At 38.2% G+C, this 21,305-nt stretch overlaps 4 protein-coding genes and 1 non-coding gene across 5 annotated transcripts; 2 read left to right on the top strand and 3 right to left on the bottom strand.

Annotated features, from left to right (window-relative positions):
• Window positions 1–888: 888 nt before the first annotated feature.
• On the top strand, window positions 889–5,082 carry LOC106423628 (DNA repair protein RAD16). Its single transcript, XM_048743434.1, has 16 exons — window positions 889–1,057; window positions 1,164–1,247; window positions 1,357–2,342; window positions 2,431–2,553; window positions 2,627–2,700; window positions 2,801–2,864; window positions 2,958–3,104; window positions 3,195–3,280; window positions 3,371–3,440; window positions 3,534–3,656; window positions 3,766–3,996; window positions 4,093–4,197; window positions 4,283–4,435; window positions 4,517–4,605; window positions 4,686–4,766; window positions 4,864–5,082. The coding sequence occupies exons 1-16, from the start codon at window positions 1,012–1,014 to the stop codon at window positions 4,934–4,936; spliced, it is 2,535 nt and encodes an 844-aa protein (XP_048599391.1). The 5' UTR covers window positions 889–1,011; the 3' UTR covers window positions 4,937–5,082.
• A 468-nt stretch (window positions 5,083–5,550) lies between these two features.
• Window positions 5,551–7,026, bottom strand: LOC106423673 (mitogen-activated protein kinase kinase kinase 18). The gene has a single exon (XM_013864443.3). The coding sequence runs from the start codon at window positions 6,800–6,802 to the stop codon at window positions 5,792–5,794; it is 1,011 nt and encodes a 336-aa protein (XP_013719897.2). The 5' UTR covers window positions 6,803–7,026; the 3' UTR covers window positions 5,551–5,791.
• A 4,002-nt stretch (window positions 7,027–11,028) lies between these two features.
• On the bottom strand, window positions 11,029–13,742 carry LOC106423631. Its single transcript, XM_013864406.3, has 3 exons — window positions 13,362–13,742; window positions 11,605–13,208; window positions 11,029–11,517 (listed from the first exon to the last, which is right to left on the bottom strand). The coding sequence occupies exons 1-3, from the start codon at window positions 13,674–13,676 to the stop codon at window positions 11,349–11,351; spliced, it is 2,088 nt and encodes a 695-aa protein (XP_013719860.2). The 5' UTR covers window positions 13,677–13,742; the 3' UTR covers window positions 11,029–11,348.
• Window positions 13,743–13,926: 184 nt separating this feature from the next.
• On the top strand, window positions 13,927–15,055 carry LOC106423695. The gene is made up of 3 exons (XR_007317399.1): window positions 13,927–14,154; window positions 14,471–14,494; window positions 14,593–15,055. It is a non-coding gene; the product is annotated as an uncharacterized LOC106423695 (transcript).
• A 3,486-nt stretch (window positions 15,056–18,541) lies between these two features.
• LOC106423694 (receptor-like protein 20) lies at window positions 18,542–20,779 on the bottom strand. The gene has a single exon (XM_013864464.3). The coding sequence runs from the start codon at window positions 20,339–20,341 to the stop codon at window positions 18,617–18,619; it is 1,725 nt and encodes a 574-aa protein (XP_013719918.3). The 5' UTR covers window positions 20,342–20,779; the 3' UTR covers window positions 18,542–18,616.
• Between the last annotated feature and the right edge of the window lie 526 nt (window positions 20,780–21,305).

Raw genomic sequence — 21,305 nt, 5'->3', positions numbered from 1 at the left:
AATACGGCGGTGTTCTAACTCACATTGGTAGAAAACAGGTGTTTACATACTCCACCATTTAATTTTTCATTGTTATATATATATATATATATATGTTTTCCAAATATGAAAGAATTGTTTAACTTATTGATGTTTGCTTCATCTGTATGCAGGCAGAAGAGCTTGGTATATATAATTTTTTACAGGTTTCTAATTGAATTTGCTTTATTTATCAAGAAATGTACTTCATAATTTATATTATTTATGGATAATATTTCGATTTTTATTATATTTTCTTTTAATATGTCTACATAAATTTTTGGTTATTATTTATAGAAAAATAATATTATTCACCTAAAATAAAGAATTACGACACATATACAATACAATTCTAATTAATGATAATATAAATTCTGTTACTTCTAAAACTATACACTCTTTATTCCATTTTTTGAATGAAAGTATTTTCGTAAACACACAAAATATTTTGTGACGTTGCAATTATACATACACACAATATATGCCTCTTCATACTCGTTATTGTGTTCCCTCTCATGAGGTGCGGACCGAGAGGGAACATAAAATACGGACCGGTTATGTTCTTATGTCCGTACAGGGTGCGGACCGGAAGTTTAAAAGGAAATGAAAAGAGTTGATACTTAATTGATGAAGACTTATAAGGAAAACATCAAAGTTTAAATTTGTCCGGTTGAATCACTGTATAAGGGATTCTAAACTGGATTATAGCTCTAATGTAAAATAAGTTAAAAGTTATAAAGGAAATTAAAAGAGTTGATACTTAATTGATGAAGACTTAATAAGGAAAACATCTTTGATAATTGACTTCATTTGGTCTTTTGTTGTGTTTAGTTTTTTCCATTAAGCTAAGAAAGAAAAGGGAAGTTGACACGTGTGACATTGTGTTTCCCGCCGTTATCGGCAGTTGCATACCTACTCCCCTCTTTATTAAACACCTCACGACGATTAGATAAACCCTAAATCGCTCGAAATCGAAATTGAGTTTGCTGCGATATGGAGCTTCGATCTCGCAATAACCGGACTCTTCAATCGAACCAAGGTACTCTCTGTTTCCTCCGATCGTCTCTGTTTTTATTCTGAGAAACATCGGAACCATGAACAATAGATCTAAGCGTGCTCAATTGTTTTCTTCTCTTATGAAACAGAGAATCTCTATGACGAAGAAGAAGTCGATGAACAAACTTATACTATACCTTCTTCTTCAGATGACGACGATTCAGAGTTTCAAGGTTTCTCTTTTTTGACTACTCACTTCTCTTTTTATTAATAAACTAATTAATAAACTAGCAAAAGTAGTTTCGGAGGATATTTAAATGATAATGTGAAGAATGAACATAGGTGAGGAAGAGGAGGAGAAGGATGATGATGATGATGATGATGATGTCCCTAATGTCCATGTCGATTTGCCAAATCCTGCACCCGCCCCGGTTCGTGCTCCTGCCCCTGTGCCATGGCCACCATTCCCAAGAGGCGTTAAACGAAAGAGCACACGTGTCGTGAGAGAGAAAGGCACCCTCTCGTGGGAGATTTGGGAGGAAGAGGATCAGAAGTGGATCGACCAACACATCACAGAGGACGTTGACTTGAACCAGCAGAACACCTTAATCGCCGAAACCGCCGAGCCGCCTCACGATCTGATCATGCCGCTGTTAAGGTACCAGAAGGAGTTCTTAGCGTGGGGATCGAAACAGGAGCAGTCAGTTAGAGGAGGCATTCTTGCGGACGAGATGGGGATGGGGAAGACCATACAAGCCATCTCTCTCGTTCTCGCCAGGCGCGACTTCGACAGGGCTAAGGCCAAAGAAGCTGTGGGGTGCACGCTTGTGCTTTGTCCTCTCGTTGCTGTCTCTCAGTGGTTAAGCGAGATTGATCGGTTTACATCCCCGGGGAGCACCAAGGTGCTTGTGTACCATGGGGCTAAGCGTGAGAAGAATGCTCAAGAGTTCAAGAAGTATGACTTTGTGTTGACGACTTATTCCACCGTTGAGAATGAGTTCAGGAAGTGCATGATGTCTCCCAAGGAGCAGTGTGAGTATTGCAGCAAGTCGTTTTATCCTGCGAAGCTTGTTATACACAATAAGTATTTCTGCGGGCCCAACGCTGTGAGAACGAGTAAACAATCTAAGCAGCAGAAGAAGAAGAAGATCTCTGTAGCTGCTTCATCGTCCAAGAAAGGGAAGGAAGCTGATGAAGGAGAGGGTAGCAAGACGAAGCGTGGCAGGAAGAAGAGTAAAAAGGCATTGGAGGATGATCAGCTTGGTTCAGTTGATAGAAAGAAGTCTCTTTTGCACTCTATTACGTGGAACCGGATCATTTTGGATGAGGTTAGTACAAGACCTGTCTCTTTTGTTTTGTCAATGTTAAGTGGCTTGGTCTATAGATATGACGTTGGTTACTATTTAATTATACCAGGCTCATTACATTAAAGAAAGGCGTAGCAACACTGCGAGAGCTGTTTTTGCATTGGAGGCTACCTATAGATGGGCTTTGAGTGGAACCCCGTTGCAGAATCGTGTTGGAGAGCTTTACTCTTTGGTTAGTTAATCTTTGCTCAAGTTTGTCTATAGCACTTAAACATTATCTGACTTGGCTATTTTGTTTTCCTCAGATTCGCTTCTTACAAATTCGTCCATACTCGTATTACTTTTGCAAGGACTGTGACTGTAGAATTCTTGATTACACGTAAGTTTCTAACCACACTCGATTCCTAGCTATTGCTCCTTTCTCTTCTGTTTTATTAGCTCATAATAATGTCTGCTGTTTGATCTCCTTTTGGTTGCAGTGCGCATGTAACCTGTAACAGCTGCACTCATAACGCAGTGCGACATTTCTGTTGGTGGAACAAGGTAACAACTATGAGTTTGCCACTTTATATTACCAAAGTTTTGAAACCAGGATCACCATTTTAAACTAATTTTTGTTATGTTCATTCTTGATAGTATGTGGCTAGACCAATAACAGCATATGGAGGCCACGAACTGGGTAGGAGAGCCATGGTGTTGCTTAAACACAAAGTTCTGAAAGACATCCTCATAAGACGTACTAAACTGGGCCGGGCGGCTGATCTAGCCCTTCCTCCTAGATTCGTATGTTGCTTTGTCTCCCTTGCCTTATGTAAATAAAGCTCACTATATAGTTGCTTCCCAGCTTGAACTTACAAGTTTTACTTCTTGTAGGTCACTCTGAGGCGAGATGCACTAGATGTAAAAGAGTTTGATTACTATGAATCACTATACCAAAACAGTCAATCGCAATTTAATACGTTAAGTACCTTCTATTCTACTGTCTTCTGCTCCTTGGTTCATGTAACAGAATTTAATATTGACTGTGCGTTGTACGTTTCTGTTTGCAGGTACGTTGAGGCTGGGACATTGATGAATAACTATGCACATATATTTGATCTTCTCACCCGTCTGAGACAGGTGTGTGACATCTACAGTTCTCTGGTTAATGCACTTTCAGGATGATATTGGTTTATAGGTTTGTGATGTATTCTCTCTGCAATCTTTTTGCAGGCTGTTGATCATCCTTACCTTGTGGTGTATTCCGCTTCTAGTGGAGAAAACGCTAACTTGAATGGTGAGAACAAAAAGGAGCAAGAATGCGGTCTCTGCCACGAACCTGCTGAGGACAGCGTTGTAAGTGTATCAATTTTCGATCTTTTTCAATTTCTCTGTATCTTGTCTAACCTTTTATTGTTCAGGGATCTGTTAGATTAATATTTTCTTTGGTTTTTTAACTTTGAAGGTGACTTCGTGTGCACATGTGTTCTGTAAAGCCTGTTTGATTGATTTCTCTGCATCCCTGGGAAAAGTCAGCTGCCCGACATGCTCGAAACTACTAACCGTGGATTGGACTACCAAAGCTGGCACAGAGCAACATGCAAACAAGGCGACACTAAAAGGATTTAGAGCCTCAAGCATCTTGAATCGGATAAAGCTCGATGATTTTCAGACAAGTACAAAAATAGAGGCTTTGGTATGTCTCTACCCTCAAAATAGTGCACCCTGTTAAGTTTCTTTGGCATTTTGAGCTCTTTTTATTTAACCATGTCGTGATCATGTTTGTGCGCAGAGGGAAGAAATCAGATTCATGGTTGAAAGAGATGGGTCTGCCAAAGCAATAGTTTTCAGCCAATTTACATCATTTTTGGATTTGATACACTACACCCTCGGGAAGGTAAGCAACCCACTACGCTCCGACTATGTTAATTCTTTGACATTGGTTTTAATCATAATGAAACACTATTTTGTTTACAACACAGTGTGGGGTTGGTTGTGCCCAACTGGTGGGAAGTATGTCCATGGCAGCTAGAGATGCTGCCATCAATAGATTCAAAGAAGATCCAGATTGCAGAGTCTTCTTAATGAGTTTGAAAGCGGGAGGGGTTGCTCTCAACTTAACAGTCGCTTCACATGTAAGTGTCTAGATAACAACTGTGGACTAGAGATGTGCGCCTATTCAAAATTTGTTCTCACATTGGATTAAAACTATGTAGGTGTTCATGATGGACCCGTGGTGGAACCCAGCGGTTGAGAAGCAAGCACAAGACAGAATACATAGGATCGGACAGTACAAGCCAATCAGGTTTACACTTTAGTTCTCCTTGGATCTCTATATTGTTGATGTGTGTACTTAAGAATAATCTTTGGATACATTTGTTACAGGGTTGTGAGATTTATAATAGAGAACACAGTGGAGGAACGGATCCTGAAGCTTCAGAAGAAGAAGGAACTTGTGTTTGAAGGGTGAGTAAAAGATCCCCCTACTTCTGTTGTTTCTATTTCCGAACATAAACTATTATAACTTGAGGTTATCATGAAAACTCTTTTTGTGTCATTACAGGACCGTTGGTGGTTCTCAGGAGGCCATAGGGAAGTTGACAGCGGAAGACATGAGGTTTCTGTTCACCACCTAACTTAATCTTTTAACAACATAAAAGTATTAGTGTGTATGTAAGATTTGGTACCGTAAACTCGTTTTCACCTTCTTATATCTAGCTAGACATTTGATGATGACTTATCTGTGGTTTGATACTCCCTTGCAAGAAAAGTGTTTTAATTATTGAATGAGGTTTAGTAGTATAATAAGGTAGGTTTTCAAACCTGTCAATTATTTTATCAAATGATAATTAGATTTGTGTAGAAGCAAAGACATAAATGAATGAATCATCTAAATGACCTAACCAAAGGTTTCCACGCAAGAAAAAAAAGAAGTGAAAGTCCGAATCCTTAACAAAGATTCGAAAGGAATCTTTCAGTTTGCCTAAACACTCCGAAGTGACCAACTAACTAACCAACCAACAAACCAGTTCGGCCGGTTCGGCATCTTTGTCGCCTTCATTTCTCACTTTCCTTACAAGCTAAAATCATTGCACTCCACATATCATCCTTTAGTCTGCTTACCACAAATCTCATTCTTTTACCTAACTACTTCGCTAAATCTAGTTTCATACAGTTGTAGTTACAAACATTTTGGCAAATAACTCATTCCATTTCTGGCATATATGCTTCGCTAATAGGGAGTTTAGAGTAACATATCAAAGTCCAATTTCACTTTATTTGTTTTAATAACAATCAACAACAAAACTTGGAATCATGAGAATTTTTTATAAAAAAATGATGAATTAGTAAATGTATGTACATGAATTTGATCTAAACCCCAACTTCTACCCAACCTTCATTCACTCAAATTCAAAATTTTCGATTTTCTTCAAGACTAAACAATTTTCCCTAATTCAAATAAAATCAACAATTCCTCATCATGTGACCGACTAATCATTATTCCGTCGAACCGTGATCCAATCTTCACCGCCCATATCCCACGTGGGATCCACCACAGCCTGACCAATCCAGCTTAGCCCTCCAATTCTCTCCTCGTGACATTCCCACCAGCTTGGACGCTCCTGATCCTCCTCCTCCACTGACCTCCAGAACATTTGATCCGTCACGCTTGTCGGTGAGTTAGTAACCAAACCGGTTTCCAGCTCCGGTTCTGTGCTCGGTTTGGTTATCAAGAACGGATGGTTTAATAATTGCCTCGCTGTCCATCTCTCCTTCGCTTCTCTTCTCAAACACTTTCCCAAAAAATCCTTTGCTTGTTCCGAAAGCGAGGAAGGCAGCTCAGGCGACTCGCCCATATACCCGACCCGGTAGAGAACCGAAACCGGGTGGGTGTAATCCGCACCACTCCACGGATGAGAACCGGTGACCATCTCTATCACCGTACACCCCAGCGCCCAAATGTCACTCTCCTTCCCTTGTCTCTCTCCACGCGCCACCTCCGGCGCCATAAAGGCCGGAGTTCCTCTAACCGGTTCGGTTAACTCCGGTTCAACCCGTTTCGCGCAGCCGAAGTCAGCGATCTTGGCCTCTCCGTTGACTCCGACGAGCACGTTGCTTCCCTTAACGTCGCAATGCGCGATTCTCTTCGAGTTATGAACGTACTCCAAACCAAGAAGTATCTGGCGCGTGTAGCTCACAACCCGAGCCTCGTCGATGCAACCACCGTTCTTAGCCGCCACGTCGGCGAGAGTACCGTACGGTGCGTACTCCATGAGGAGGTTGTAAGTAGCTAAGGGCTCTTTCGTAACTTCGCATCCTCTGTATCCGATGACGTAAGGAGAATTTAGGGAGGAGAGGAGTTTGGCTTCTCTTTGCAAAAACTCCGACTGGTGAAACTCGGCGGATTTCACGGCGATGGTTTCTCCGGAATCTTGACACGTGGCGGCGTAGACGGTGGCGGACGAGCCACGGCCTATTGTTTTTTCTCTAGTCCAATTCATTAGAGAGAACTATTTCCAAAAGAAAAAAAGATTCTTCTTTCTCTTTTTGGTTGTTGTAATGTTTGTTTGCTTTCACTCTGTTATTTCAGAGAAAGGTATATATAAGGAAGGATTTTAATTTTTCGTTTATTTTTTGGAATAATTAGAGAAAGTGTATAGTTTTGGTAACATCGAGTTTATCTACCAACGGGAAAATAAAATGGAATAAGTAACTGTATAAGATGATGTCGTCTATACACGTGGAGTTTTAAGAAAAAGTTGATTACCAAATTTTTTTGTTAAAACAAAATGTGTACAGAAGAGAAACTCAAGAAACGTGAGCAAAGAGGAGTGAGGTGGCAGTGAACGTATCTAACGAAAGGTTCGATAAGAAGTGACGTGACACTTGGTTAGGAATGGTAGAGTGCTTATTGGTCTTTCTAACCTCTGTGAGTCTAGCAAGTGATGACGTGTCGAAATTCAGGTAGTCAAATAACTATTTTGTTTCTGTTCCGACCGGAGTTCCGTATATGTCTAGAGCAACGTGTCGTCAGAGTTAGGAGGCGACTAGGTGTCGACAAGTGTCCAAATCTTTCCTTTGGCTTCTTTTAGGTAAACAATACTAGTATATTCTTTTTTTTAGGTTCACATGAATTAGGTAACATACAAAAAATATGGAAAAGAGACGTACGGATATTTGGTAGATTTGAAGCTTGGTCGATAGTATTTATGTTCTTCATATTTGGAGATTTGTCGTTACATTTTTGTATAGATATTTGTAAAAATCATATTATTTCATAGCAAAACAACCAAGCATTAGTTGTGAAAATGGTATACATAACTCTCTTTTTTTTTGTATTTGTGATTGTGTTTGGAATTTATATCAGGTTTTTGATTTTTAAGAAAACACAAATGACAAGATCAAATGTAAAACTTGGTTACTTTTACATAAGTTCCAGTCGCTAGGAAAAGAATACGGTTATATATATAATCACTTTTTTTTGTAAACAATGTATGGTTACTACATTGAAATTGATAAGAACTTCCAAGAACGGAAGAAGAGCGGTGGCTATACCCACTGTCAGTTGAATTTTTGAATAACTATAGTAGTAGTCATCATTAACTTATAACAAAACTTTCATGGGTGACATCTGACAAAAACTAACAAACATTTAAGAATTAAAAAAAAAATGTACATATATAAAACCACGGTCTTTATTTTTCCCACTTCTGATCGCGTTACTATTCATGTAGTTAAGGATACATTACTCATATAAGTTTTGGAGGTTCGTGTGGTAGTCTCACCGTCACCGAATGTATTAAAATATTTTAATCAAATATAACAATTAGAAACAATATGTAGATTTAGATATCATTAGACGTGCATTTTGTAAGAAGAAGCTACAAGATGAGTTTACCCACAGGAAGTACTGTTGGGTAGAAAGACAGGGAAAACGAATTTGGTCAGGCATTTACGGCTGTCCACTGGAATACGCACATTCACAGCTCATACGCACATGTACGCTTTATTATCAACCACATGCAATTAACTCCCACATTCACGTGTTTTAGATATTTACATTTTATGAAAATGTATAGTGTATGTATTACTATAGAAAACATGGTCAAATGTTGAAAAAGAAAAGTTGTGTTAAAAAAACTTATGTACATTGGTGAAAGTTGCATGCGTAATTGCGTATGTAGTAATTAATATTTTTATGAAATACTAATTGATGCAAATTATTGGATGTTAAAGCAAACTACTAATAAGTGACTCGGTAACTTTAATTAAGGCTAGTGGGGTTTATACATTGGCTAGCGGATTTAAACTTCGCATAAGTCTAAGCATTTGAATATTTGTAGTTAGCATGTGAATTTTGAAATGGTGCACGTTACTTAGCGTTTATGTTCAATGGAGGTACTTAAAAGTAAAACTTTCAACATTCATGAGTACATATTTAATTTAATCATGAATTATACATAATTATGTACAGTTTGATATGACTCATATGTCATCGACATGCTGCTTAATTTTTAATTGGGCTAGCTGACTTGTGTGTCTTTTTTTTTTTCTTTTGACTAAGGGCTTGTGATTCTTAATTTTATTACAATATATAGTAACTCACATGAATTGGTACTAGATCGTTGAATACCATTTTAAAAATTGATGGTAATCATTAATTAAATACATATTAGTAATATTTCTGTAGAGAAATTTCTTCTGTTGAAAACGAAAGAATGGAAATACGGTCATAGTTTGATATGTAAGCTTTTCATGTACGTATGCTTTTAAGGCGTGTGAGTGTAGGGATCGATATTAACACGTAGCATGAATACAAGGAGAAGTGAAAAAGGTTCTTGTAAATGATGAGTGGCAGCCTACTCAAGCAACAACCTACTCAATTCAATTGTTAATTTCTTTTGCATAGTAAAATAAACCAAACTAGCTAATCGGTAAAAAATGGATATACAATGTCTGAAAATGCTTTCTTTTATATATATAAAAAGAATAGAGCGGTTATGTTGTTTCAGAGTACAAACTTTAGATATCAATATCAAAGACAAATTAAAGAGTATGATATAAGTAAGTCATATATTCTCTCTGTTATAGGAAAAAACCACCTGAACTTTATTTTTAATGATCGAGAATGATGATGATATTATACATTGGTTTGGTCAGATGATGATATTATATATCAGCTTAATGTATTATCAAGTAAACCAAATGTTACTATATATAAAAAATGATGAATAAGCAAAACTACATAAGGATAATATAATTATCTTTTTTTGAAAGAAATGATAATATAATTATGGCCAACTGCCGACTCGCTTTTTGGTTAATATACCAGCTTAAATGTATGTAAAAACATTTGATGGAGCATAAATGTGAAACACATACGAGTGTATACAGCATGTAGAAATATATGTTAACATTCAATTCAATTTATTCCAATTGGCTCGACGGTGAGTAATTGAACCGGTTAGGTGAAGTTGTTACTGTCTACCGAATTACAATCCAGTTTGAGTTTGAAGGTGTATGGAGACTGAATCGCTTTATTGTGTTGTGTAAGTGTAACTATTCACACCAGTTGTTTTTCTGTCAGATTTCTCAGTTTAGGACTTTAAATGATTTTTCTTTTAAAGTACAAAGAAGTTACTTGCACATCAGTCACTAACTGCACTCAAAAACCCACGTGGCAAAACGTCATTCAGTCTATATTTTCAGGTTGTGATTTATCAACAATACCACAGCCAATGAAATCCCAAACGATCATTTCATATGATTACAATGATAAAGTAAATGAGAGAATCATTATTTTAAAAAGGTGCTGGGTAGGAGAAGTTGAGAAATATCAAACTGTAAAAGTGTCAATAAAGTTACAATTATATACTGACAAATCACACTAATTCATTTGGTCATGGTTTATTAGTTACCAAGCAATATCAATTCTATAATTCACAGCTGCGTAAATACAAATAAGTATCATCACCTTAGTTGAGTAGTTATTCAATTTTCATTTTTGAGGTACAAAAGAAATATAAGGACTAGAAACTAATTATTCCTAGAAAGATAATTTGATGCGTGGCTTATAAGTTTGCTTATAAGTTACTAATTAAAATAAGTGGATTCTCCAACAACAAGCATCTCACTTGTGCTGTGTCATGCTTATATTTAGTTACATCACATAACCAGATAACCTACAATATTATTAAATATAATTTATCAGAGCAAAAACACCGTCCATTCTCTCACGTTTAATACGTCTCTGTTTTGTTTATATATATATTAAAATTTTGGTAAAGCTTATTCCTTGAAATAATGTTTATATATTGATGAGAAAAAGGTGAGTTGCTAAAGAATTGTGTACATTCATATCATCTCAACCTCCATCTTTTACAAATAATAACGTGTATCATGTGGAACCGAAACACATAGTTTACAATATAATATTGTTGCTGGCGAGACCTCGAGAAAACGATTGACTAACAAAGTTTCGTCGGTTCTACATGTTTTACTATTAACGTGTGATTCGAGTGACGAAGTAATGTATCTCTGTAGTTCTTAAGACATTTTTCTTGGTACAGACATTCAAGTTTTGGTATCGTCTATTAAACCTTCGCCTTTTGTGTGGTTGTCAATACAAAAAAAAAGGTTGATAGATCAACAATAGAGATAGATACATGACATATTTTAATATAATCATTAAAGAAAATAAAGAACTTGTTGATTAATTGCTTATGAGTAGACCATAAAAACACAATCAATTAATCAAAGTTCGTACGCATAACTTTTCTAAATGAACTCACAACCTTGATACTTCGAGACTAGAAGCTTAGAACTAACAAATTCTCCGTAAGAACCTAGAGGCCCAGTGGGTGCACTGGTAACGTACGCATCAATGGGCCATACGACTAGTCTAAGACTGACATCATTGGCTGGCGACAAAGCCAGTACTCTAGAGTAATTGAAAATGAATTATATACTTGAAAACAAACAATCTTTCGAGCCCCAAGAAAAACATGAGAGGCGAGAGAGAAATAAGAGAGTACAATGTATTTAATATTACTCTGCCTTGGAGATTGGAGGAACAGAGAGTTTGGTCTCTAGCATAAACGAGAGATCATGCATCTGTGACATCAGCTCTTCCCCAACATCACTCTTTGACTTGCGAGATATTGCTGTTGTGCCTACAAGATCAAGCGTTTGATCTTTACCATCAGGATCACTCGTTCTGAAGACAAAGCAAAAAGAAAACAAAAGAGATCAGAGATTGCATACAGAGATCAGAGAACAAGATGTTAAGGAGTAAATAAGAAACCTCTCTACGGACAAGGTTCCAGAAGGCATGCCTTTAACTTCCTCTGAGTTGGTTTGGTCTTTACTTTCCGGAAAATAATCAAAGGGAAGGTCTCTGTGATGGTTATTTTCCCCAAACAGGTTCATTTCCGGATTCTGCTCAGCAGATGTATTTACATGGTTCGTGGGAGGCTGCACAGGTGTTTGCGAAACGGTTGAGGATGTGAAACTATCCCAAGCTCCAAAGAGATCATCTTCTTGACCTTTGGCTACGTTAGATATCACGCCTGTACCAGTATTCTGCTTCTCATCTTTGCTCTGTTCATTAATATCATTCTCAACATGCGCCAGCCCATCAAATATCTCCTCTTGGGAACTTTCCATGGTTCGTGAAAGCAGATTACTAGGAGTCTTGGAGTTAACTGAGCTTGCAAAATCATTCCAGTCATCGTCACCATCATTATCATCCGTAGGCGTCTTCCCAACTGCTTTCTTTTCACTGGTTTGCCAAAGATCATCTCCAATCCAATCAATATCCATGGAGGAACTTCCGTTGCCTCCCATAACTTGTCCCTCATGGACAGTCTGATCGTTGTTTTGAGTCTTGCCAGTAACACCACCAAACAAATCATCTTGCAGCCAGTCACCAGCTTTGGAAACATAAGCAGTTGAAGAATCTGCTGTTTTTTCATGGAATAAATCTTTTCCGGAACCAAAAACAGAATCCATACGAGCAGACAGATCAACTTGAGAATTTACAAACGGATCGCCACTAATCTTTTCCTGGGAAACAGTTTGAAAGTCAGAATCCCAATCAGAGGAAGAGGCAACAACCTTGTCATCGAAGGACTTGAGGCCAGCATTTGATGATAATGCTCCCTCAAACAAACCAAAATCTCCATCCTCTTTAGAAGAACTATTTCTCTGACCTTCTCCACCCTCGAACAAACCAAGATTACCATCTTCTTTCAAAGCACTACTTCTCTCAGCATCTTTACTCACAAACAAACCAAAACTCCCATCCTCTTTCGACGAACTATTTCTCTGAGCATCTTTCTCCTCAAAGAAACCAAAACTCTCAGTGTTTTTAGAAGGACTAGTTCTCTTCTCATCTATCTCCTCAAACAGGCTAAGGTTTTCATCCTCTTTAACATGGTGCCTCACTTTTGTTTCCTCAAAGAACCCAAAGTTTCCCTGCTCTGATACAGAAACACTATCCCGTGCATCTCGTCCTGCAAACAAACTAAGATTCTCATGTTCTCCAGATGAAACATTCTTCTGCGCATCTTTTCCACTCTGCTGTGATTCAGCAACTCCCTGACTCTTCACACCATCAAACAAGCTAAGACTACGCGGATCCTTAAAATCATCTTCCTCCTCCAGTTTTCTCTCAACCGGATCCACTTTAGAAAAATCTCCTCTTCCTTCAACGAAATAATCATCAAGACTAATCCCTCCTAAATCCAGACGGTTCTTATCATCAGGTCCATTGTTTGAAGCCTTCTCTTCCCTTGCTAACCATTGGACTTCAAAATCAAGAAACTCAGACAGAGCAATTCCTTTTGCTACAGAAGCTTTAGCTCCAATTCTTGATCCATTCGTTTCCTTTAGTGGCTCCACCATCTCCTGCAGATTAAATCGTTTCATAAAGTCATTCTTCTTTACAATAATACCACAACACAATCATATTCTACATCTGACTACTAATTTGTTTAATATTCTCAGCAATGCACAATCAACAGAACGTATGAACACGATGAGATTCGATTGTTTTTTTACCGATCCGTCCAGATCGAGAGAGGTGAGAAACCATTTGTAACCACAAGTGGATGCAAACTTGATCGGATCAGGAGGATTCTCGCTCGTCCGTTGCTGATCGCCGCAGAAAACGCAGATCAGCGATTCGATTCCTCGCAGAAGCTTTCCTTTACAGTTTCGGCAGCGGAGGTAAGGAGGCGAAGCGTCGAGCTCCGCGATTGCCTCCGGAGCTGTGGAAAGGGTGGTGGTAGAGGAATCGAATGAGGAGAGCTTAGCCTCCCTACGAAGCGAGATCTTAAGTTCGTTTATCAGATCCGACGAGATCTCCGTCGCCATTTCGAGTCTCTCTCTGTGTCAACAATGCTCTAATGTGAGGGAGACGAACGCTTCAGTATAAACCAAAGATAACCAGTTAATTGAACCGGTACCGGTTTGATTAGATTTTGGTTATCTATTATTTTTTTAACTGTTACCGTCCAATTGGTTGTTGTAACTAACTTTAGATTTTTTTTATGTAATAATTAACTGTCGATGAAATTAAAACAGCAAAGCGTCAAAATCTAAAAATACATTTTCACACTCGCCGGAAATTCAACTCGTAATGACGGATCTGCGTTTTTTTATGGCGAGCCACGCGGCGGCGTTGAAGGTTGGACTAGCTTTGATGGGGCTGAGTATGGGGGTTACATACTTGGTCCGCCTCTCTACTGGCATCTCACTGAGGCTTTGGCTGCCGTTAGCCACTCTTCCGCTTCCTCTTGTCCTCCCTGCGCGTGTGATTGTTCTTCACAGCCTCTTCTCACGATTTCCAAAGGTAAATAGAAGCTGAGGTTTTGCTTCGTGTTGCTTGAGTTTGAATCTGAGAACATATAGATCCGCAATGATTAGTGTACTGATGAGTAGGTTTAGATCTACTTGTGTTGTTGAGATCTCTCCATCATAGAAGATTTTCTCAGCCTCTAGTCTCTACAGTATTGATTCTTCTATTGTTTGAGTTAAACAGTATCATCATTAGGTTACGATCTGTAAACTAATAGGGTTTTTTTTTTCAAAAAAAAAAAAAACTCCTCTAGCGTTTTTTCACAGTCAAGAGATTGATACTTTTCTACTTGTTTCATTTCTTATTGCAGGACTCAGCAATGCTTCTTTTGCCGGTGAATTCATTGTTTACTTGAACTGTATATAGTTTAAGAGTCCTTTAAAGTTTAGGTAATCGAGTCTTAATATTAAACATATTTGCTTCGACGTGTAGATTGTGCAAGGCATGATCCAGAAGTGAACGAAGACACTGAGAAGAACTATGCCGAACTTCTGACCGAGGAACTGAAGCTGCGTGAAACAGACTCTTTAGAGAAACATAAACGAGCGGACATGGGGCTGTTAGAGGCCAAGAAGGTAACTTCTTCGTACCAAAAGGAAGCAGATAAGTGCAACTCGGGTATGGAAACATGCGAAGAAGTTAGGGAAAAAGCGGAGTTAGCACTCGCCGAGCAGAAGAAGCTAACGTCTAAGTGGGAAGAGAGAGCTCGTCAAAAAGGATGGAGAGATGGAGCCACCAAGTCTAATATTAAAACCAATAGCAATGCTCAGGCTGCTGCTTAGAAACTCTAGGGTTCAGCAGAAAAGATCATAGCTCCAAAACCACTCGTGTAACAATCTTGAATATCGTAGTTCATATTCATAATCAATTAATCATATTATATTGCGAGTTTGTATATATGGCCTAACCGTGACTGGCATGGCATTCATATTTCCACGTCGTCGGTTACTCAGTCGGTTTAGGTCTGGACCGAGTTATTGACATCCGGATCATGTTTGGATCGTATGGGCCAGACTTCTCACAGCCTCAAATCCAATAAGTTGGTCCAATGTCATATCCTCGTGGTCGGCAACATTCCATAATCTAAAAAAAGTAGTATTAAATTAGCCGCAAACTAAGAAAACAAACAATACATTCACAATATAACCAACCATCACGAACAGTTTAGTTCAATATTTGACATGATGAGATGTTGTCAATTTTGCACCTATAGTCATTTTGTAATTCAAACATTAGATCTTTTATTATCTATCGACCACAAGACCGAGGTCGTTTTCACTAGAAAAAGTGGTTTAAATCGTAGGGGTTCTATTTATTTATTATTGATAATCATGACTTTCAATTTTAGTCTTTGTAGAAAAAGAAGGTAAAAAGGGCGTGCCACCCACGCGCCCCAACATCTCTCTCTGAAACCCTTCGTCTCGAGAGCAGCCGCCGTTGTTTTCAACTCGCCTCTCCGGCGCCTCTCGGCGTTGTGAGAGGGCCACTGTCGCTCCCATATGTCCATCTGCTACTCCGTCATGGGTCCGGTCGGTGAATCAGCGCTCTGTTTCTGGTCTTGACTAGCGTTCTCCATCTCTTCGATTGAAGGACTCGCCGTGCTGAGAGAGCTCAGATGCTGGTGCTTCTAGCGACTGTACCGCATCTTCGCAGCCTCTCCTCACCAGATCTTGCGCCGCCTCTCCGTCCACCGCAAAACCCTAACGGTTTGGTTTAAATTGTCGCTGTGAAAGTTGTCTTATCTGTCAAGGGTCATTTGGATGTGCACCACTACGAGCTTGTGGTCTCGGGACTTCAGACTCAGGATTGGAGGCGGTTTGTTCGTCTCTCCATGGGTCAAAGCTTAGGTGTTTGCTATTGAGTGTAGCTTTAATTAGCTCCTCATCCCTCCTTTGTGTCGGATTTGGCGTTGCTTGGTTGTCTGGGTTTTGATTGTAGGTTCAGCTGATACGGGTAGTGGAGGTGGAGGCTCTTCGTTTTCTTGGTGTTTCAGGGTTTCACTTTGTTCCTAGAGGAGGTAGTAAGGCTCGGAAGTGGTGATGCTGCCCCTTTCTCTTCACCGGCTTAGAGGACGAGCGTGGTTGAGGAAGTTGAGCGCTATTAAGCTTCTGTGGTTAGTGTTGTCCTGTCTTTCGTCGGATCTTGGCTCAGACCGTGTCCCAGCTCGGACCTTGAGGGCAGTCTTTGAGCGGGTTTGTGTTTGTTCTTTTGAGAGATGACAAATTGTTCAGGTAGCCGGATGAATCAGCTTCTTGTGAGTGTTGTGCTTTCTCGTTCACTAGTCTTCGGTCCTCTCCCTTTAAACCTGTCTCGGCTTGTCTTCTCGCTCGGACTTCTCAAGTTTGTATCATTACTTTTCGTCCTGTTCGCTCCAACGCAGAACGGCTAAAGTATTGATTGATTTTGTTTCCATGTTTTTACTTTTTTTGCCGTGGAAACAAGTTTTGAGATCTTCTAGTTGTTAATCACATCTTGTAAAATCTCAACTTTCATTATGAAATGATATTTACAATTTAGCAAAAAAAAAAAAAAGAAAAAGAAGGTAGACTTTTCCGGTCTCATTTCTAAAACGTCAACAGAAAATATAATTTTATAAGTAACTTTTGTCTCTTTGTATTTCATATTCGTGATTATGATATTCACACAAAATCATGTAGCTATTCAAAGCTTCATCATTCTGCATACGAACACTTTCACGCGTAAGTGGCGAACTCTAAGAAAATGTTTTACGTTTCACATGTCCACAAAAAAAAAGATCAACCAAAGATTACAGCTGATATAATTAATTTTATTATTAATTTCCTATATGTGTGTGAACTTTCCCCACATTTATGGCCACTGGATATTTTTAGTTTCCCTTGGAGTTGAATTTCAAATCGTTGCATCTATAATCAATACTCACTTTTAAACCGGCCATTTTTAGGTGGGAAGTGGGGTTCACGGTTTCACCTTTGTATTTATCATATCCTCTCTCCATTGCAAATTACTGACAGCTCCACAAATATTTGTCAAACTTTTTTTGTAGATCTTTAATTAATTAGCTAAATTAATGCTAATCAAATTTCTATCTAACTGTACACTTAACTGCAACTTAAACTACAATTAGCAAAAACGCTTTAATATGACAATAGTGTAGTATGTCCGTTTGTACTAAAGTAGTATGTTGTTGGCATGTTGCTATGTTACCATTTAAATTTTACTATTGGTGAATGCTTGTGAAATAAAAATAGTGAAATGCTGGCAGAAAAAAACAAAAAAAAAATAAACTTCAATAGTTTATAGTCACATAATATTTATACTTAAATGGCACCCCATACTTGTGTAAGTATACAAATTAATGTTGACAAAGAAGAAACTTTATGAAGTGGACCATCTATGTCTACACCTAATCCCTGAATAAAATGCAAATATATACACGCTCTTAACTTCACATATGGAAGTTTGTGCATCAAACTTCTTATTTCTCATAGTCATACCCTGTCTCTCTCTCTCAAAATAAAAAGAAACATTCTCCAAGTCCTTAGAATATGAATCGGGGTCGTCTTCTTTGTCTCATTGGCTTTCTCTTCTTCCTTGTTGTTTTATCTAAAGCTTCAAGAGTTCACGTTGAAAGACGACGCTTCTCCTCCGAACCTTTATCTAGCCAAGAAAGAGGGTTTATCCCTTCTAAACCTACCCTGCCGGTCGCCAGTGCCGATGAAATCTTACCGGAGAAACGGAAGGTTAAGACGGGATCAAATCCCTTGCACAACAAGCGATGAGAAAAAGTCAGATAATTAGTCTTCTTCCTAAACACTCTTTATCTCTATTTGTTTACTTAACCATAGAGATGTATATCACATATGACATATGTATACCTACTACTACACATATATTAATGTAGGATTTTTTCAATCTTTGTTTATATGTTCATTTATATTCTCAATACTTAGATGTTTATAAGGTGATAGAGCATGAATCGATCAATTTTTGTTTTTTTATAACTTAATCAATCAATACTAAGTTACATAAAACCTTCGGTATTTATTTTCAAGTGAAGAGCAAATGTAATGGCTCTTATTAGCAAAATAAATAAAATAAAATGAAATGTTTCTTTTTCACCTCGCCAAAATTAATTATTCGATTATCTTCTCAAGTTCCGTGTTGTTGACCTAAATGAATAATAATTCAACATTGACTTTGGACACCGTCACACCGACGTCAGAATCAGAGATCTATGAATCTTAAATCTGACTTTTGAAAAGGCGTGACAGATCACCGAGTCTACACAGAAACCAGGTATATCGACAAACATGAATAAAAACAATATGAGATTGGTTTTGCAAATGTATACATGAGTTTGTTTGATTAGTCATTAAGTTCAAAATGAACTAGTCATTCGTTTGATGAATAAAATGATTAGTTTTGATTATTTAAAGTAAACACAGTCTTACAAAGAGTCTGAACTCAAAAGTTGCTACAAACTTGTTGAAAGTGGAATATAGAAAGAGAGAACAAAATTAAAGACTACAAGGATCGAGAATAGCAGCAAGGGGTTATTGGAATTGAGACTATGCATAGTTTTCGAAGCATGGGATGATTGTGTATGTGTTGTTGTTGCTGATACATTTTCCCTGAAGCATCTCTTTCGAAGAGGAAAGCCACATAGATCGATATTCCCTTCAAATGCAGACTCATTTTGCGTTTGAAACTGAGTACCCTGTGGTATTTGGCCAGTGAGATTGTTGTATGACATGTTAATATACGACAAGAAGGAGAGCTTCCCTAACTCCTGCGGAATTGTACCAGAAAGCTGGTTTCTAGATATATCCAGTGACTCGAGATTTGAGAGATTGTCCATAGAAGATGGAATATGACCTGTGAAACCGTTGTTGGATAAGTTGAGGGCAAGCAGCGACTTCAACATACCAATGGATTCTGGAATCTCTCCTACAAATCTGTTTCCGGAGAAATCAACAAGAGAGTAAGAATCTCCGATGTGTTTCACTCGCGGTCTAATGGCTGCACTCCAGTTCACAAAGTAGTTTGGTGGAAGGCTGCCGTCAAACATGTTACCCGCTATGTCAATGATCATCAGTTTTGAAAATGGTAGAGGATGCTGAGGAGAAGATAGAGGACCGTAGAATCTGTTTGATCGTAGGATAAGCGCTATCAGATTCGGCAAATCCTTCAACCAGAAAGGAAACGTGTCATTGATTCGATTTCCCTCCACATCTACAAACTCTAGGCTTTTGCAATGTTCAAGAGATCTTGGAAGCTTCCCATTTATTTGATTGTGGCCGACGTCAAGCACCTTTAGTGAGCTGTTGGAGAATGCGTCGGGAAGGCTTGTAAGGCTGTTGCGACGGAGATTCAACACTGTCACTGATTCACTCAAGCATCTTGGAACCGAACCAGTTAAACTGTTGTTCGAGAGATCAAGGAATAATAGGTTCTTTGGATTGCACAACGAAAGAGGTATCTCTCCTGTGAAATTGTTGTTTGATGCGGCCAAGTACGTCACGGTTGGTGGAACGTTAGGGAAACTATCAAAGGAGTTGCGAGAGAGATTAGTAGCGGTCAAAGAAGGAAGACTCCATACCCATTCGGGCACTTTTCCTTGTAGACTATTGTTAGAAATATCTAGAAAATGAAGTTTGGTTAAAACAGTGGTGTTGCTGATTGAGGAAGGAAGCTCTCCGGTGAAGCGGTTTTGGTGAAGATCCAAGAACTCTAAGTCGGTGAGTCGCCCAAACTCTGCGGGTAGTGAAGAGGAAATGTTGTTGAGAGAGAGATCCAGGTATCTGAGCTGGTGTAGTTTGAAGAGGCTACTGTTAGCGTCGAGAGTGCCGCTGAGACACGCACCACGAAGTTTTAGCTCCGTGACACCACCAGTGTCTTTATCAAACAAGACCCCATCAAAGAAGATGGCGTCACGGGTCCAAGAGTTTGTCACTGATTTGTTGCATGAGAGAGTAAACTCGTTTTTGAAAGCTAGAAGGCTCTCGACTTCGTCAAGACGACGAGAAGGTAGAGAAACAAGAGTAGTAACCAAGAAGCTCAAAGCAAAGAAACAAGAGATGGAGCTAAAACGCACATGCAACGTCATAACTGGAAAAAAATGTGCAAAGTAGAAAAGAGATGAGGGTAAAATGCCTTTGTATATATGAATGGGCTTTGATGCCATGTAATTTATAGCCATGGTTTAGGATCTTTTGATACAGCTTGACTTGGAACTTGTGTTAATTAGTCTTCCGTTATGTATCAACCACATTTTTATTCCACGTAGACCGGGGGCCCTATTATACTGGAAAAGTATTTTCTCCTTTATTTGGGTTTAGTTGGACAAGTCTTTTCTTTTTGGATTTAATTGGAAAATTCTTGTTTCTCAAATCATACAATTCAATTGTTTAGAAAAATATTTTCTTTGTTGATCAAAAGTAAAAAAGAAAAGTAAAGTATAATTATTTTAAATAAATAATTATTACGTTGCATATATGACTGAACATGGAAAAGCTCACAGGATATAGCTTCTACGGGTATGAACGGTGACCAAAGAATAATGTATTCTTTAACATTCTTTTAAAAAAATTACTATTCATAAGGAATAATTTTTCTTTCTCATTTCCTACTATTCTTGTTTTTGTAGATAAATAAAAAAGTAAAATTATTTCTTGTTAAATATGGATGAAACAACTATTCTTTTTCATTCATGCAATTTAATTCTTCTACGTTCTTTTCCTGCAATTAGCTAGGATCCATGGTTGAAGTAGAGCTCATTTTCTTGGAAAATTTGTAGTAGAGCTGAGAAAAGTGGGCTCACAATTATCTATTGGCTATAATAGTTTCCTACTTTGTATAAGTTTTAAATTTATTTTCAATATATGCTCCTTGGCGTCGGATTCATGTCTGGTGCCATGCGACAGTAGTAAAAAAAGAAACCTTAGCTTATGACAGCAAAAATAAAATAAAGATCAAGGGCATCATCTACTACTATCATAGGCATAATGTAACCATAATAACTTGAGTTTATACGATGAAAGCACTATAATACTTGATTAATATTTTTAATAAATATAAAAAATCTTGTTGTATGATTACTATTTTGTTTATTACTCTCTCCGTTCCTAAAAAGATTCATGTTTTAGAATTTTTATATTTTTGAT

The sequence above is a fragment of the Brassica napus genome, chromosome A10, assembly GCF_020379485.1.
Source record: "Brassica napus cultivar Da-Ae chromosome A10, Da-Ae, whole genome shotgun sequence".
In the NCBI taxonomy this organism is placed as follows: Eukaryota; Viridiplantae; Streptophyta; class Magnoliopsida; order Brassicales; family Brassicaceae; genus Brassica; species Brassica napus.
The sequence above is the reverse complement of the archived record's forward strand: the minus strand, read 5'-3'. Positions and strand labels throughout refer to the sequence as shown.

Bases quoted from the DNA above. Each gene is read 5' to 3' on its own strand.
- LOC106423631 (XM_013864406.3), bottom strand. From the start codon at position 13,676: ATGGCGACGGAGATCTCGTCGGATCTGATAAACGAACTTAAGATCTCG. The intron at 13,209-13,361 runs GTAAAAAAACAA...TTTAATCTGCAG, and splicing joins CTCTCGATCTGGACGGATCG to GAGATGGTGGAGCCACTAAA. The intron at 11,518-11,604 runs GTTTCTTATTTA...CTTTGTCTTCAG, and splicing joins GGAACCTTGTCCGTAGAGAG to AACGAGTGATCCTGATGGTA.
- LOC106423673 (XM_013864443.3), bottom strand. From the start codon at position 6,802: ATGAATTGGACTAGAGAAAAAACAATAGGCCGTGGCTCGTCCGCCACC.
- LOC106423628 (XM_048743434.1), top strand. From the start codon at position 1,012: ATGGAGCTTCGATCTCGCAATAACCGGACTCTTCAATCGAACCAAG. The intron at 2,343-2,430 runs GTTAGTACAAGA...TAATTATACCAG, and splicing joins ACCGGATCATTTTGGATGAG to GCTCATTACATTAAAGAAAG. The intron at 3,281-3,370 runs GTTAAGTACCTT...TTCTGTTTGCAG, and splicing joins AGTCAATCGCAATTTAATAC to GTACGTTGAGGCTGGGACAT.
- LOC106423694 (XM_013864464.3), bottom strand. From the start codon at position 20,341: ATGGCTATAAATTACATGGCATCAAAGCCCATTCATATATACAAAGGC.